The 15,982-nt window shown below is 41.2% G+C and overlaps 1 protein-coding gene across 3 annotated transcripts in view; it reads left to right on the top strand.

The window, feature by feature from the left end:
* The window catches only part of shroom4 (shroom family member 4), a 75,084-nt gene that overhangs the window by 5,436 nt on the left and 53,666 nt on the right, over window positions 1-15,982 (top strand). The window contains exon 1 of one of the 3 annotated variants that reach the window (XM_044097021.1): window positions 2,961-3,047. The exons of the other annotated variants lie outside the window; for them this stretch is intronic. Coding sequence (XP_043952956.1) covers window positions 3,045-3,047 — 3 coding nt within the window. The 5' untranslated portion in view covers window positions 2,961-3,044. Of the gene's footprint in view, window positions 1-2,960; window positions 3,048-15,982 lie in introns of those variants that run through there. 3 annotated transcript variants of the gene reach the window in all.

Genomic DNA, 15,982 nt, shown 5'->3' with positions numbered 1-15,982 from the left:
AAATACGATTCAGAGAAGGGTTTCAGGTGCTTAATGGATAGAGAGAACAACAGACAAGCTCCTGTAGAGGTGTGTGTGTGTGTGTGTGTGTGTCACACAGTCTCAGTCACGGACTACTGCTGAATGTCATCATTTCTGAATGGCACAAGAGGGTGTGAAGTAGGAATCAATGTACACAGGAGGTAAAATCTGTTTTTCAATGCTGGAAAGAGATGACTGACTTGAACATGATGGATCAATCAATCAGTCAGTCAATCAAGTCTGAGCAACAAGGCAGTGTTTTGTGTTTTTACATCATAAAAACACCAAACCAAAGTCATAAAAACTTCATGCAGTCACCAATTTAGAAACCAGTAACAAACATTACATTTTGTCGAATTTAAAACAAAATTTTTCTGATGTTGATGTTAATTTCTGACCTAATCTTGTGAAATTCACCAGATCGGTTTATGGTGAACACAAGGTCAAATATAGTTGGCGTCCTACAAAATCTGGTTTACTTCCCCAATTTCAATTTCTCCATTCTAAGGCTGGGTGACATAGCTTGAAAATGAAATTAAAATTTATTTTTTATAGCAAATAAAAAAAAATTTTCTCTATTTTTTTTTTTAAACTGGCTTTTATTTCAAGCATCTCTTCAGTGAGTTGACCTGAATTCAAAGTCAAAATAAGCAGAAGCTGGGTGTGCTGCGGTGGCGTAGGGGAAAGCGCGACCCACATTTGGAGGCCTTGAGTCCTCGACGCGGCCGTCGCGGGTTCGATTCCCGGACCCGACGACATTTGCCGCATGTCTTTCCCCCCCTTCTTCCCCCTTTCCTGTCGGCCTACTGTCATATAAGAGACACTAGAGCTCACAAAAGACCCCCTGGTGGGAAAAAAAAAAAAAAAAATAAAAAAATAAATAAGCAGAAGCTGTAAAACACGCTTGTCGATCAAGATGGTAGTTCTTGACATCACTCTGAACTAGGGAAACTCCAAGAGTGCATCGTAGAAAAAAAATATCTCAGAATTAAATATTCAAAAACAGAAAATTTGATGAATCAAAAAAAATTGATTTATGCTATATGTATTGTACTATTTGGAATATTGCATTCTACTGATTTATTAATCAGATTAGCATCACTAACTTAAGTTGAAACCCACCAAGAAATTAGCTGGTGATTAGTTCGATGAATAAGTTTCCACTTATTCATCAAATCTTTCCAGATGTTTCTTTTGCTTCTCACCTACGGCGTACTCTCAGTTTACAGACTGTTAGCTATTAAAAATAATAATAATAAAAAACAACTTTCGAAAAGCATATCCCATATCCATTCTAACTCGGTAATTGCTATGTCGATTATTATTCCCCCACACTTTCCTGAGTTTCCTCTCTTCCTCACTGCGCCTCCACCGCTCTTTTTCAGCTTTCAGTTCTCAGTCACTAAAAATATGAATCAAGTGTTGGCGTCGAGGGCACGGCGAATTGATGGCGTCCATGGAGGAACTGCATGGAATATAATGTCTTATGAAATACTACACATAAACAGTCCTTTGAGATTGTGATGTTGGGGACATTAACATTATGATAACTTAGGGCTGCAACTAGCAATTACTTTAGTTATCGATCATTCTATCGATTATTCTGACGATTAATTAATTATTCTGCCGATTAGTTAGTTTAAAAAACCCCTGCACATTCTGCAGGTTTTTCATTTAACTGCTTAGGCCTTTTTTACACAACATTAGAAATACATTAATGTTTAGAAACAGTAATTATTTTTTCTAAAAAAAATTAAAATAAACACTTTTTTTACCTTAAATGCAATAACATAGCGTTCCTTTAGTGAATTTGAATCCAGTGGAGCTAAAATTATGCCTTCATCCATACCAACTCTGATGAACTTTAACCCCCACAGCATTTTTTTGTGAGTTTTTAGTTTGAGATTTTTTTTATTCACAACTTTCACGTTTTACAATGTAGCTTTTGTCAACTCTCACAAACGTAGCACGTTGCTTTATAACGGCATATAAGTAGTCTGCTCTTGATGCTGGTGAACAGGCTGCTCCTTCTGCAGGAAAAATACTAAATCAAGGTAAATCGACCCAGAAATGTTGAAGAAACTGTGTGCTTCCCGAGCCCCGCCGTGTTGACGTTTCTGTGTAATTCGTCGACATTGTCAAACAAATTAGGAGCTAGTCTTTCTGCAAATGTTGCAAAAACAAACTTGTTTTGGAGGCAGTGATATGCATCAGTCACAGGAACAGCAGCAGACAAAAGCATCTATTCAGACACGGGACCTCGGCGAGGACAAAACAAACAACGTGAGCCATCGGGAGGTTTTTGGGATTATTCGTTTGCAGTTTGGCGCGCTGTAATTGTCCTTCATGGCTTTGCTCTGGAGCTTCTGCTGCACGAAAGATTTCACAAACAGATTTTTTTTCCCGTTTGGCTTTTCTTCACATTAGCACTTTCCAATACCTAAATATGTTTTGGTTCTCGGTTCCCATGAGAGTCTCCATGTTTAGCTAACGGATCCATCCTGAACCATTTCCTGTCTTAATGTGGTACAGCAGGCCAGAGCCTCCATTTCTTTGCCAGCTAATGGATAAAAAAAAAAAAAAAAAAGGTCCGTCAGGATAGAAATCTGCAAGTTATTCTCTTATCGAGATGGAGAAAGAAAGAAAAGAATGGTCTACGTCTCTACAGCTGTCTCATAAGAGCACGTCTTTACTGGAGCGGGTATGCCCCACTTTTCCCCTCTTTTTTTTTTAAGGTTGGTGCTCATGTGTGAGAGTGCCAGTTGCCCTCTCAGGATGTCCTGAAGACTCGGCGTGGGCGTGCATGGCCCTGCAGGACGGGGGAGGGGCAACTCCTGCAGCTCGAGACAGCAGAGGAATACAAGCCATTTGGTCAACATTCCTCCGGGAGCATAGCTAATTACTGCAGTAGATTGCGTGTGTGTGCGCGTGTGTGTGAGAGTATAAGCGTATTTGCATACGCACAGGACTCAGATTGGAAAACTTCACTCCGTACGGCAGCAGATTAGACGTAGGATGATGACATGGTGAGTCTGGGGGTTTTGTCTGCTCAATAAGTTACTCTGTCAGTCAGTCGCTGTGCTGCTCTCTCATCCAGTTATTGAGCCGGTCAGTCTGTTAGTGGCTTGGGTTTAGGTGGCATGTAGAGGCCTGAGTTTGCTTTGAAGAAGTGGAAGAGAGGGCGAGAGAGTTTTCATTTTTTGTAAAAATCAAGAATTCTGAGCAGCTAAAGAAGTAAGCAGCTTTTTATAGGACATTTCCCCCTTTCTGGTGATATTAAACAGCTGTAACTGTCACGTTGATTCATTTATAAAGAATTAGAGCATTTCTGATTTGTCACTGGCTGGTTTCTTTGTCTTATTGGTTTGGAATCAGCACTGAATGCAACATTCAACAGCTGCAATGTTGTTCCAGTGGCAATCTGCTGGGTCTTGCTGCTGATTGGCTCAGGTCACTATGCTGCTGAATGGAAGTAGGATGTAATTGTATTTGTATGGCACATTTTTAGCAACAAGGCAGTTCAAAGTGCTTTACATGATTTAGAAGGAAATACTAACAAAATGAAAAGACAGATAAAGAAGTACAAAACTAAACTATTGGTTCCCCATGTGTACTAGGAACAAGAATAAGTAGTCAGTGATTTATAAACTAATAGGGGTTTCTCTTAATCTTACGTTTGTTGTGGATCAGAGAGCTATAAAACTAATTGTCGGTTCCAGTTGTTCTGGGTTGACTTCTAGATTTGTACAGTACGAAGCTAAATGTTGTTTCTCCATGTTTGATTCCTGTTTTGGGTGGCTGAGTAAACTAACACGAGTTCCTCTGGGTCTTGCTCCGATATTAAAAATATAAAGCTAAATGCTGGTTGGTTCTCCGTGTTTGATTCTTGTTCAGGGCTGCTTTTTGTAAGTTTAAAACTAGATGTATAAACCACTTCTTCCCTGCTTGGCATAAGTATCACTCACAATACTTCACTTCAAAATGCTCTACAGGCTGGGCTCACTTCAGTAAAAGACAAACAGAGACAGCACTCTTGAGAAAAGAAATCAGTAAAGAACAACTTAGGCTACGTCCGGATGTCAGGACACCAAATTTAGTTGAAATACCTCGTATAATACCAAGTGCTACTTGATGAGCTATTTGCTGGAACTTGCAAAACAGCCAATCTAGGAGTGCTATTTATTTTCCTTGGTGCTGAATCGAGCAAAAAAAGATTTACCAACCTAGTTCTCTGTTCGGTTGAAGTGAACTCTGGTGGGGTTCGAATGCATATGTAAATGCCAAGGGGACCAGAGACCGCTTCAAAAGCAGGAAATTGACTTTCTGGATAACCAAAACAAACATGTCAGTCTTGCGCTAGTGGGAGTAATGACTCATGGCCTGTCACCAACGACCGAAGAGAAGTCCTGCAACCGCTACAATCTGCAGCTGCTCCATTTTTGTTTCACAAAGAAGGAGGAACGCTCATGTCTTCTTTAGAGGATTTTCTCGTTTCGTTGAGTGGTTCTCGGTGCGGCGCCACCACAGGTGAGGTGGGGGAACAGGTTTATCAAAGGTTTGGCTTGTATGACGCAGAGCCGTGTTGAAGGAGAACCAACCAACCGATCCAACCAAGTCTTGATTACTAAATGTGATCACAAGAACATAAACTAAACAACAACTAAAACAATCGTAAAGCTACATTTTAACTGTCCATTGGGTAATTTGCTACTGTATGTCATTTTTTTCAAAAGTCGACTTTGCCTGTGAACAAACTATAACAGTATGTGTGTGGATGTTTTCAAATAAAAGGTCTGCCAACAACTTGCACCTAATTGGTGTAAAAATTAATCTAATTCAGCAAAAATGGTTTTAAACCATTACAATCGCTTCGGTTCAGTGTATTCGTCTATAGATGTTAAAACGGTTAGCCTTTCTCATGGAGTGGTGCGTTCTTTTTTTGTTTCCTGATAATTTTATGCCGTGACTCAATTTCTAACATTGAAACCGATTTACTTTGAATCCCTCTTTTCTACAACAATTTCTCTCCAACAAACATTGAAAAATACAAACCCACATGCGGGTAGGTCGCGCTGTTTAATGCGACACAAATACACGCATGAAAGTATGTTGATCTGTGGAAATACCCGAGTGGGAGTGTTGTGTGTGTTTACTGACATACAGCGATGTAAGTTGTCAGTCCCATGTGTTTCGGGGACATTTTTATGTAGATTTGTGTCTCTGTTCAGAATGCGGGCATGATGAGCTCCTTTGATTATCGTGTTTAGCCTCTGTAAAGCTGTCGTCTCACTTTCATATGTGGTTTTATGATGTATTGAGCGCTCCCTTCTGATTTGTGTGTGTGTGTGTGGGGGGGACATATTTCTGTTTCTAACTTCGCTGCGGTCCCAAACTAACGAGGCGACGTTCCCGTGGGACGGCGGAACGTCAGGGAATATGAGAAGCAGTTGTTGCTTGATTTGAGAGTCTCGCTTGCATATTTTGGTGTCGAGACACTTTTTCCAGCCTCGTGGTTTCAGATTAGAGAAATATTTTCAACACTCGTTTTAAAGATGTTTTTATGGGAAACCTGTTCGGGCTGTTGCTTCGGTGTGCCTGGTTTCTCCAGCTGAGCTTTTTCAAACTAGTTTTTTGAAAGGAGCACTGTGCCTTGCTTTTGTCTAACCAGCTTTAAACAAATTACCTTATTCCTAGCTAACGAAACTGCAGAAAGGCTTATATTTCATATATGAGTTATTGACTCTTATAGCTGTCAAGCATCTAAAGTTGCAGGAAGCAGATTTCCTCTTTCAGCAGCTCTTAGTCATTTTTAAGCTTAATTTTTCAGCTTCTTCAACAGAATCCGATGAAGATCCTACATCTGTGGCTAGGCATTAATGTAGTCAAATGTCAAGCCATCTTTTTCAATTGGTGTTTGGATCTCTAAGCTTTTTCACATAAATTGATTAACAGATCACCATTTGCCATCTTTTATGACAAATTATCCACCACCTGTCTAGATTAATCTAGAGATTGAACACATTTGTAAGCAATTCATTGCATAAACCCCCCCGCTTCCCCCAAGATGTACATCTTTTGTACAAAACGTCTTTGAAGAAATCAAAACCTTGCACCTGGGATTGTCTGAAACGTCCGTCAGAGCTCCCTGGTCTCCACAGAGAGAAATGGAGACCAAGCCAGGTTGGCTAGCCTGCAGTCTGTTGCTTTACACATGTGGCATTCTTGTCTGTTAGCATGCTGACTACGCTTTCAGATAATGGTTTACCCTAATAACAAGTAGTGCGACACTCTACTTTAATTTTCTTGTTGTCTTTTGAGTTCCAGTAGAAGATCACTGTATTCCCATTCTGGAAAGAAGTATTGCAACACATTGGAAAGTGGATAGGTGTGGGGATACCGATGTCACCAATACTTTGCTTATTGAGAGATCAAACAGTGATGCCTAATATGTCAAAACACCAAAGCACTGTGGTACAGGTGGGGACGGTCACGGCTGCCAGAATAATCCTCAAACTATGGAAATCTTCAACTGGTCCGAATATTAAAAACTGGTTGGAGTTGGTGTTGGAAATGGGAGAGGTTGTATACACGTGTGTTCTAAAATAAGAACAACTTTAATGATAAAAAAGAAGATCACTGTAAAAACATGCTTCACAATCCCAGCCAGCCGACCTCACAAAAACTCCAAAGAAAGTCGAAAGGGAAATAATGAAATGTTAATAATTAAATCTGGATCAATAAGGCTGGGCAAAAGCAACAATGGCAGTTTTATTCAGTAATGATCTAACAGAGTTTTCAAATGAAATGTTTTTCAGACAAATACTTGGCTGCTGGAGGAATGTTGCAGTGTGTGCGTTGCAGTGTTGGGTGGGGTTGGAATGAATGCATCTCTGATCTGTAGAACCTTCAGCTGTTTCTCCCAGGCTTCGTCTGGAGGCTTACACTCACATACACACACTTTCTCTATATATGAGGACCCAAAGGGAACCAGGCTTTTGCACTCACACCCCTCAACTATCACAAACCTACGACCTTGTAAAAACAACTCCATTCCCCCAGGAAGCAAAGATGAGCTTTTCACTTCGGCTTTTCTTCTTTTTTTGTGATCGTGTTCATCAGAAAGCAATCAGAATCGGACCGCAATCAGACCTCCGCATGAATGGTTTACAACCCCAAAATGACCCACAGCTTCTGCGTAACGGGAGCCAAGAGTGGTGGGATTGGGATGTGACGCGCTTCACTGACACAGGCGTCTTTCATAATTTGATAATTATAATTTTCAGCCATTGTTTACGTCCGGATTTACTAGATTCTGTTGACGCAGAATTACAACTCGTGTCTCCTGTATGTGAAATAGAAGTTGGATTAAAAATCATCACAATGTCAGTTCATGCAGCATCGGGGGTCTAATTGGATGCAATAATTGGTAGGTTATCATGTTTGAATTGTCACACTCTGCACATTCTGCACATTGAGGATCTGTTTGGCCAATTAGATGGATGTAAACATGTAAAGACGCAGAAACATGTGGGTTAATCAGAATCGATCATATCATCACTAGAGGTGTGCCGATCAATCAGCCACCAATCATAATCGGCCGATTTCTGTAAAAAAGTGTACGATCGGTGATCGCCGATCACTGTCTCTTGTTGCCAATCACCAAAACCGATCACCTGCATCTCATTTTGCAGATCTCCTCTTTCCTTCAAAATCGATTATATTTTGTTGCTGCACAGCAACAAATCCTAAGTGATGCGGCAAGGAACTATAACGCTCTGAGACTGAATGGGGACATTTGCGTGTTGAAGGGCGTCAAAATGCGCCAACACAACAAATCTAATATGACGTTTAAAAAAAAAACTAACATTTGACGGAGTTTGGCTACATCGAGGCTCAATGCAGGCAAAATAAAGGACATCCGGAGCGACCAGATGGCAGGTAAAGCAGCGCACAGCTACCAATACTCACCTGGATTAGCATCACGGTCAGAAAGCTAAACAGAAAACCCGAAAATAATTCAAATCTTCGAGTTGGTGGTGTAAGACGCTGGTTCTGCTTTCGCTCTTGGACCGCCGCTACGGGTAGAACTATTTCATAGACTGTGCGCCGTTTCTGCTCCACCCGCAGTGAACTCTCACACCGAACGTCTGCTCAAAGCTGCAACAGGTAGCTTAAATAAATAAAAAGAAATTATTTTACATATGTACTAAAACTTTTGCTATTGCTAATAACATGATATAGATGATCTTGGAAAAAAAAAAAAATGTTCTGCATAATTACTCCGCTCAGTCACAGCCAGCCAATCAGAACCAGTGTTAATCAGCTAGCCAAGCTCTCAGGAAGTTTTGATTCAGTAACTCAGGATTGTTTATTTTGATGCAACCTGCATCTGACTCTGAATGAATATTTATTTTTTCGTGACGTTATTTGATATAGGCAGTGTTGTGAGATTTATTTGACTTATGTGTAATATATGAGGACCAACTGTTAAATGTTATTTTACTGATTTTTCAGTTGTCTTTTTAACTGAATAGCTGCTGTATTGTGCCTGCAAATATTTTGTAATTTTATATCTAAATTAGGTGAATTTATTGCCAGATCAGTTTTCCATTTTGCCAGACCACGTAGCAGTATTTATACCAAAAGCGAAAAATTAACAGCCAATCCAGGTGATCGGCAACGATCGGCCTCATGGGTGATCGGTATCGGAATCGGCAGCAAAAAAACCTGATCAGAGCATCACTAATCATTGCCATTATGAGCAATTGAATTATCGCAGTTGTGTATTTTCCTGATATGCTGCCTGTGATGAAACAGGGCAACTTTGCAGAAATGCATTCCTGGTACCTACTGAAGTCTTTGCCAAATTGAGGAAATATCCAAAGTATTGTTAGGAATCTTGACTCCTCTGTGCTTTCTGAAAGGTCACCAACATGGTGAAAAGAGGAAATGAATGACTTCTTCATTCTTTTCCTAAACATTCACTAATGAATGATTCTCTAAGATTCCTCTGTGGAAAAATACAGTTTCCCTTTTAAAAGCCTCTTTACATTCATGTACTTCCTTTGACTTCATTTTTAAGCAAAAATAATCATCTTCCCACTGGAACAACTTCCACACTGAGGAGTGTTGCTGCCAGCTCAACCCGGTAACGCGGAGGTGGAGCGTCTTTACTGGAAAATGATTGCGGTTTTTCAGTTTCTGAGGGGCCCCAGTAGTCATTATTCATCCTAAACCACCTGGATTGTTGCCAGTATTTGATAAAAACAATGTTGTTTTGAAACAAATGATGCATATCCAAAAAATAACTGCATTTATTTAAAGATGCTTATTTGCCCCTTTACTTGCAGACAAGCGTATAGCAAGTATACGGGCAAGGCTGACCCTTTTTATGTTATCTTAAGAATTTTTTACATCTAATCCAAACTTAATCCTGGTTTTAGCTCCTCTTCCTCTGCCTTCCAGCGGCTGCACTGCAGCTGTTTCATTCAGCTCTCCGCCATTAGAAGACGTTTCCATGCTTTTACGGCAGGTTATGGGGAACCTTTACAGACGTGATTAGTGTACAGTCCTATGCATCTGTGTTTACATTTACAGTTTATGGTAATTTAGTTTTACCACAGACCAAAGGAAAATGCTGTTCCACACGTGCTTGCTGTATCCCCAAACACATTCCACGATACAATGTGGTCCACGCTCGCGGCTAACCCAACAGGGGAAATTGAAGCCGAGGTTTTGACACAACAGTCTCTTTGTGTATTAGTCTGTCAAGCTGCCATCCCTCCTGTTTGCGCTGTACATACTCTGTGGAGTCTGTCGGAAACATCCTCACGTTCCTCCTTGTTTCTCTGTAGGTGTGGTTCTCAGGGAAGGCTTAGTGTGAGTCAGAACCTCCCCTGTGCTCTCTTCTTGTTAGAACCGAGACCTTTGGCTCTCCTAAGTTGCAGAAACAAAAACAGACAGCAAAGCAATTTTTTTGGCTTGAATTTGATCTTGTGTTTCTTCCCTCTGTGTGTATTTATATCTTTTCCAATCACTGCAGCCTGCAGAAAAGTGTCTAAAACTTCTCGTAGAGTTCTGCATGCACTCTGAATCAGAGCTAAAGTCTCTCTGTTTTTGATACAGGTTGATGAAAGGTTAAAATGGAGGAAAGTTGGATACATTGGCATGGATTAAGCGGGATAAAACGGTTACACATGAGAAAAGAATGAAGCGATTTTACTGCATTGAAAAAGAAAGTTGGAGAGAAATTGATGTAAATAAAAAAAACGGTCTGGCGTCTTTTTAGTTCATTTTAATATGGCGGACTAGAGTACAGTTAAGCCTGTTCACCCCTTTGACATTGTGTACCTATGATTTAGAAAGATGTTCTGTAATATAATCCTAGTCCACTTTAAGGAAAATGTGGTTTTATGAATCCAATAAATAATATCAATTTGGTTTGATCAGGGAGCACATTGTATTATATTGCATACAAGTCATGGATATCAGCACTTAGAACAAATTGGTCACATATTACAAAATATGACTTTTGTAAAAAGCATTTTTTTTTACTTATTTGTTGGAACTGTCATTATGTCGTGACAGTAATTTATTAGATAATAATCTGGGAAATAATTGAGCTTTTCTGCCTTCTTCCACGGCTAAGTAGAAACAACCAATCAGGGCCAGGGGGCGGGTCGTAGCGCTGTCAATCATGCCCCTGTGAGCCCGACATGGTGGCCATTCTAAGAATAGTTAGCTTGGCCACCGATGATGGCCGATAAATAGTTTTTCTGCAAGTTGTTTCTCCACCATTGGCACATTTAACAGCGCGTTCACGAGGTTGATTGACAGCGCTTGGACTGGTTGGTTGTTTCTGATCGGGAATGGTGAATTTCTCCAGACTGTAATGGCAGCACACGGGGGAGGTGGAGGAGCTCAATCTTTTCATTGGTTGTCTGTTTTAAATTATACTGTGACAACATGGTGACAGTGTCATCAAATATGTAAAAATCATATTTTTAATAAAGGTTACATGAGGCAGCTTCAACGCTAAGTGAGCTGGTTGAACCACAGTATTATTTTGAGCAAAGTGCAAAACACAGAGTTGGCAGTGCTTCTTTGATTTCTCAAAAGTAAAGATACAATTCAATATCTATATTGAGCCATACCAGCAAATCTAAAAAAAAGGCCTTGGTCAACTTTAAGAAGTTAATATTTCACCCTTACTGAAATGGTGTGTGTGTGTGTGTGTCAGGAAGAAAGATAAATGGCAACACTTTCAGGCAGATTTTCTGTTTTTCCAAGACACTGATGGATCAATCCTGCTCCCAACAGGCCGCCGACCTTTAAACCCAGGCTGTTGTCGTCTCTGATCACCGGATCTAATGGCTTCCATAACCCACCAGAAACGCACAGCCGGAGGCCGTTCTCAGGGGGTGTGTGTGTAAGCGACCCTGTGGACGCCCAATAGTCCACGACATAACGTCCCAAAAATTCAGTGCTTGTAGATGCAAATTTGTGAAGTTGAGACAAACGGTGCAGGAGATCCAAGCAGTGCACAAACGTCCTTTTGTTTGTCTGAAGGTATATTTAGCTCTCAAAACTTTCCAGACCGGGGTTATTGGAAGAGCTCCTGAATAGCAGAGAGTTTGTATTTCTATATTTGCCTCCGAGGTGCAGTTAAGAATCACCGTTTTGATTGTGTTCCCCTTTACTCATTCAACAGTTATGTCCTGGCTGCTCTGCCACCCACTTGTTGGCGAAAGATATGAAGTTACAGCCCTACGTTATTTCTGTAACCTTGGTGATGTTTTATCTGCACTATTTTGTGGGTATTGTTCATTTCTCACTTTTGCGGTTTTTATCCATTTAATACCTGGATTTTTTTTTTTTGGGTACAGAAAGCAGTCATCTACCACAGGATGGTACAATTGCCAACTGGTACTTGCCTCGGGCTACGTTTGCAAATTTATAAGGAGAAAAAAAAATTTCTGGAATCTGAAGCTTTAAGCTACAGTTAGCACATTTCCTGTTTTGATATGACTTGTTGATCCAGTTGTCCCAATTCTTCATGTGCAACAGAATTTCCAGAAAGTGTGGCTCTCCTGCTTCATTAACCGAGTGCTCCCTTTAAACGTCTTACTATTTAATCATTAGTTTTTCAGCTGCTTTCCATTCACCAGCAATTACCGTGTCTCTTTAACGCCCTTAAAAGAAAAGCAAAGAGTTTTGGTAAAGACATGTAGTTAAACAAATCCATGTGTATGTGCTGTCGGACCTTTTGCAACCTCTTGCAAATATTAAGGTGTTGTTAGAAATTTGCCACACAAAATGTAACTGCACTATTTTTTGAGAATACTGCTGAGATTTAAAGACAGAATAACAATTAGCTGCATTTCCAATACAATTGCGAGCAGAAAATCAACAATTTCACATTTCTGGTGTTTTTATTGAATGAGAAACACATTTCCTTTTAGATCACATGTAAATAAGTTTGTTCATGTAATTAAAAACCAACCACACCATCCTCCTCCTACCACTTCCTGTCATCATCTTTGTGGTTTGCGCCAGTGGCAACATCTGGTAGTTGATCATGTGACTTGTGTGATGCGGAAAAAAGTGTTTCCATTGCGAACTAAACCAATGTTGATACAGCCAAATACCACCTCAACCAAAAGCTAAAACTTTTTATTGAAAAAGGAGATTTTTTTTCCAAAATTGCAGTGTTTCCATCAAGGAAATTAACTTTCAAAATGCCAAATTGCTCAGTTGTACGGTCAATTGAAATACAGCGACTAACAAGTATTTGGAAATGACTTCATGATGAACTTCTGAGCCAATCATTTAGAACCAGGATACTTTCCCTTTAAGCATTTCGTGACAAAATCCACGTCTCTTTAGATATATTGTTCCAATATAGATGGCTGGCAAGAGTCTTTCTGTCTCTTGCCAGCCAGACGTTGAAAAAAAGGTCAGATGTCGCAGTGTGAGTGCCAGGCTTGTGTGGGGCAAGAAGTCACCAACGTGTTTGTATGTGACGGGGTTGTAGCGGTAGATTATGGGAGTTCAGAGCCATGCTGCGCGGTATGATGGATGGGATCCAAGTGACAGGTTCGCGTTTCGTCAGGGTCGGGGGTTAGCGCGGCGCTGCTGTGCGACTCTCCAGAGGGCTGCGGCTGATGGAGCTTTGATGTTGCCCGCAGCTCGGAGACGGTAACGAGGGGCTTATTTCAACAGATTAGGTTTGACTTTAATGGCATTAGTGGAGCTTAAAGTGGTCGGAACGTCTTTGGTGGAAAGCGGTGGGGTTTCAGCAGGGGACTTTTCCCTGAGATCACTTGTCAGTCAAACAACACAGACGACACATGGCTTCTAACTGTTTTTAAGTCCACCTTTCTGCCTTTTCTTCTCCATCTTTTCATCCTTTGTGTTGATGGATTCCTTTTATCTCTCTATAAAGGGTATCAAAGGGCATTAAGCTAATAAACTGACGACAATAGTTTCTTTAACAAGGCAGTTCAAGCCTTCCTTTAGCTGTTTGTTTTACACAGCCACTCTTGTGTAGATTAATGCATCTGTGTGTGTGTGTGTGTGTGTGTGTGTGTGTGTTTTTAACACAAAGTTTAGGCGACATCTTATTTAAAAAATTGTAATATTTAGTCTCACTTCTGCAGTGCAGCCTAGCAAAAATATACAGATGAAGAAGTCCAGCAGAAAGTGACTCGGGCACATTTTAAATAGTCTCCAAACCGGCTCTGCATTGAAAACAAACAGAATACGTCAGTGCTGCCTCAGTGTGGATACATGCTGGGTCGGTGTGGCTGTGGAGGAATGCCCACTCCGCTTTCTTTAATGTCAAGTGGACACATCTACTCATGGAAGTAAAGGGTTTGAGGAGAAATGGGCAATATGGCTTATTTTTTGAAATTGATACAGGGAAAAGACGCAGCTCCTCTGCCTGAAGGAAAAAAACACAGTTTAATCTGCAAGATAAAACTTTGGTGTCATTTATTCACATGCTGGTGTTCCTCCATGTGATCGCGCTCACAGGATCGTTCTGTGGCTTCCAGTCTGCCTGCAAAAGGTCAGAAAACAATCAGTGACTTTAAAAAAGTCAGGGTTGGGATTTTTTCCCCGCCCTCTAGCCTGTTCTCGTTTAGCTAGTTACATTTTCTTCATGTTCTGCCTGTTCCACTTCACTTATTTCACCCGTTCCCCCTTCTGTCACTCCGCCATTGAATTGGATCCAACTGTCGGTGACCCGAGGTCTCCGCTCTCCTGCGAGGGCGTGTTGCTGAAACCTCATCCCCCCATGGAGGGGCTTATCCGTCCGGGGGCATCATTGTCTCGTTTCGCTCCCCTCGGCGTTTCCATGGGAAGGCCGTTTGAGGACAGTGGCAACAACGAAGCGCCACTGCAGCTCACTTGCAAACACGGATCCGTCTGCTGGTCGCTTTCGTTGCGAGCGTGGGAGCTTTCTTTCCTTTTCCATCTCGACGGCTCCCCTCCTCCCGCCCTGATAAAGAAGGCCTTGTGTGAGTGTGGGTGTGAGGAAGCGAGGAGAACCTCACATGGCTCAGACTGGAGGGCAGAGGTTGAGGAAGGGTGCGTGTCTGTGTGTGTGTGTGTTTTTGAGAGCAGTTGTATAAGAAAGGGGAGCTTGTTTTTCCATACATGCAAGACATGAAGAACGTCATGCTATAAGTGTAAGGAAAAGGCTCTTAGAGATGTTTAGTGCCTTTTTTTTAACATGTAGAGCTTAAATGAATGATTAGGACCTCATTATGATTTCCTGAAAATATAAATGAAATAAGGTGAACTGAATCCACAGCAAAACCATAAAATGTCTTAGAACACTTGGAATAAGACAAACTCGCGTACAAGTAACTTTTCAGCAAAATATAGGAGCTTGTTTGAAGTCAGTAATTCCTTAATGTCGATGAAAAGTACTATTTCCACTGGCAGACTATTTCACTTTTATCAAGGCGTTTTCCCACGTTGTAAGGGAAAACATCTGAAAGTGGATATAGTACTTAAAACAACTCCTGTATCCATCCATCCATCCATTATCTGGACACTCTTGTCCCTAATGGGGTCGGGAGGGTTGCTGGTTCCTCTCCAGCTACGTTTCGGGCGAGAGGCGGGTTCACCCTGGACAGGTCGCCAGTCTGTCGCAGGGCAACACAGAGACATACAGGACAAACAACCATTCACACTCACACCTAGGGAGAATTTAGAGAAACCAATTAACCTGACAGTCATGTTTTTGGACTGTGGGAGGAAGCCGGAGAACCCGGAGAGAACCCACCATGCACAGGGAGAACATGCAAACTCCATGCAGAAAGACCCCGGGCCGGGAATCGAACCCAGGACCTTCTTGCTGCAAGGCAACAGCTCTACCAACTGCGCCACTGTGCAGCCAACTCCTATATCTCGCTGAAGTATTACTAGTACGTAAGTTAAATTAGTCTAAAATATTTGCACAAGAAACCAGAGAAAAATATTTGATGAGATTTTGTGTTTATAGCACAAAATATGAATATTTACTGAAGAGGCCCAAAGAAATGTGCTGGTAGCAGAAATCCCCTCATTTTTAGCTTGATGGCCCTTGGCTATAAAATACTGCTGATGTCACTATGAACTACGGAAGCCCACAGAGTCCAAAACAAAAGCATGTAGCAAATTTGGTGATAAAATAGTTTTTTCACCCAGTCCTGGTGGGCAATCACGTTATTCCATCCTTTCTGCTGTTTTGTCGTTCTCCTCTTCTAGGTAGACTGTGTATAAACTGCCTCACTATCGCCCTCTTTGGGCTACTACTGGAAACTTCATATGTCATAGTAGAGCGCAGCTAAATTACAGCGGTTTGAATTGGAGGATGTGCTTTTCTGTAAATGGGTAATGCCAATCTGTGATCACACCTTATTCCCACTGAAAATGGTCGGGATTTCTTCTCGGTTAAGCTCAACTTCCATTT

The sequence above is a fragment of the Gambusia affinis genome, linkage group LG18, assembly GCF_019740435.1.
Source record: "Gambusia affinis linkage group LG18, SWU_Gaff_1.0, whole genome shotgun sequence".
NCBI classification, from domain to species: Eukaryota; Metazoa; Chordata; class Actinopteri; order Cyprinodontiformes; family Poeciliidae; genus Gambusia; species Gambusia affinis.
Note: the sequence above shows the minus strand (reverse complement) of the source record. Positions and strands in the feature narration are given on the sequence as shown.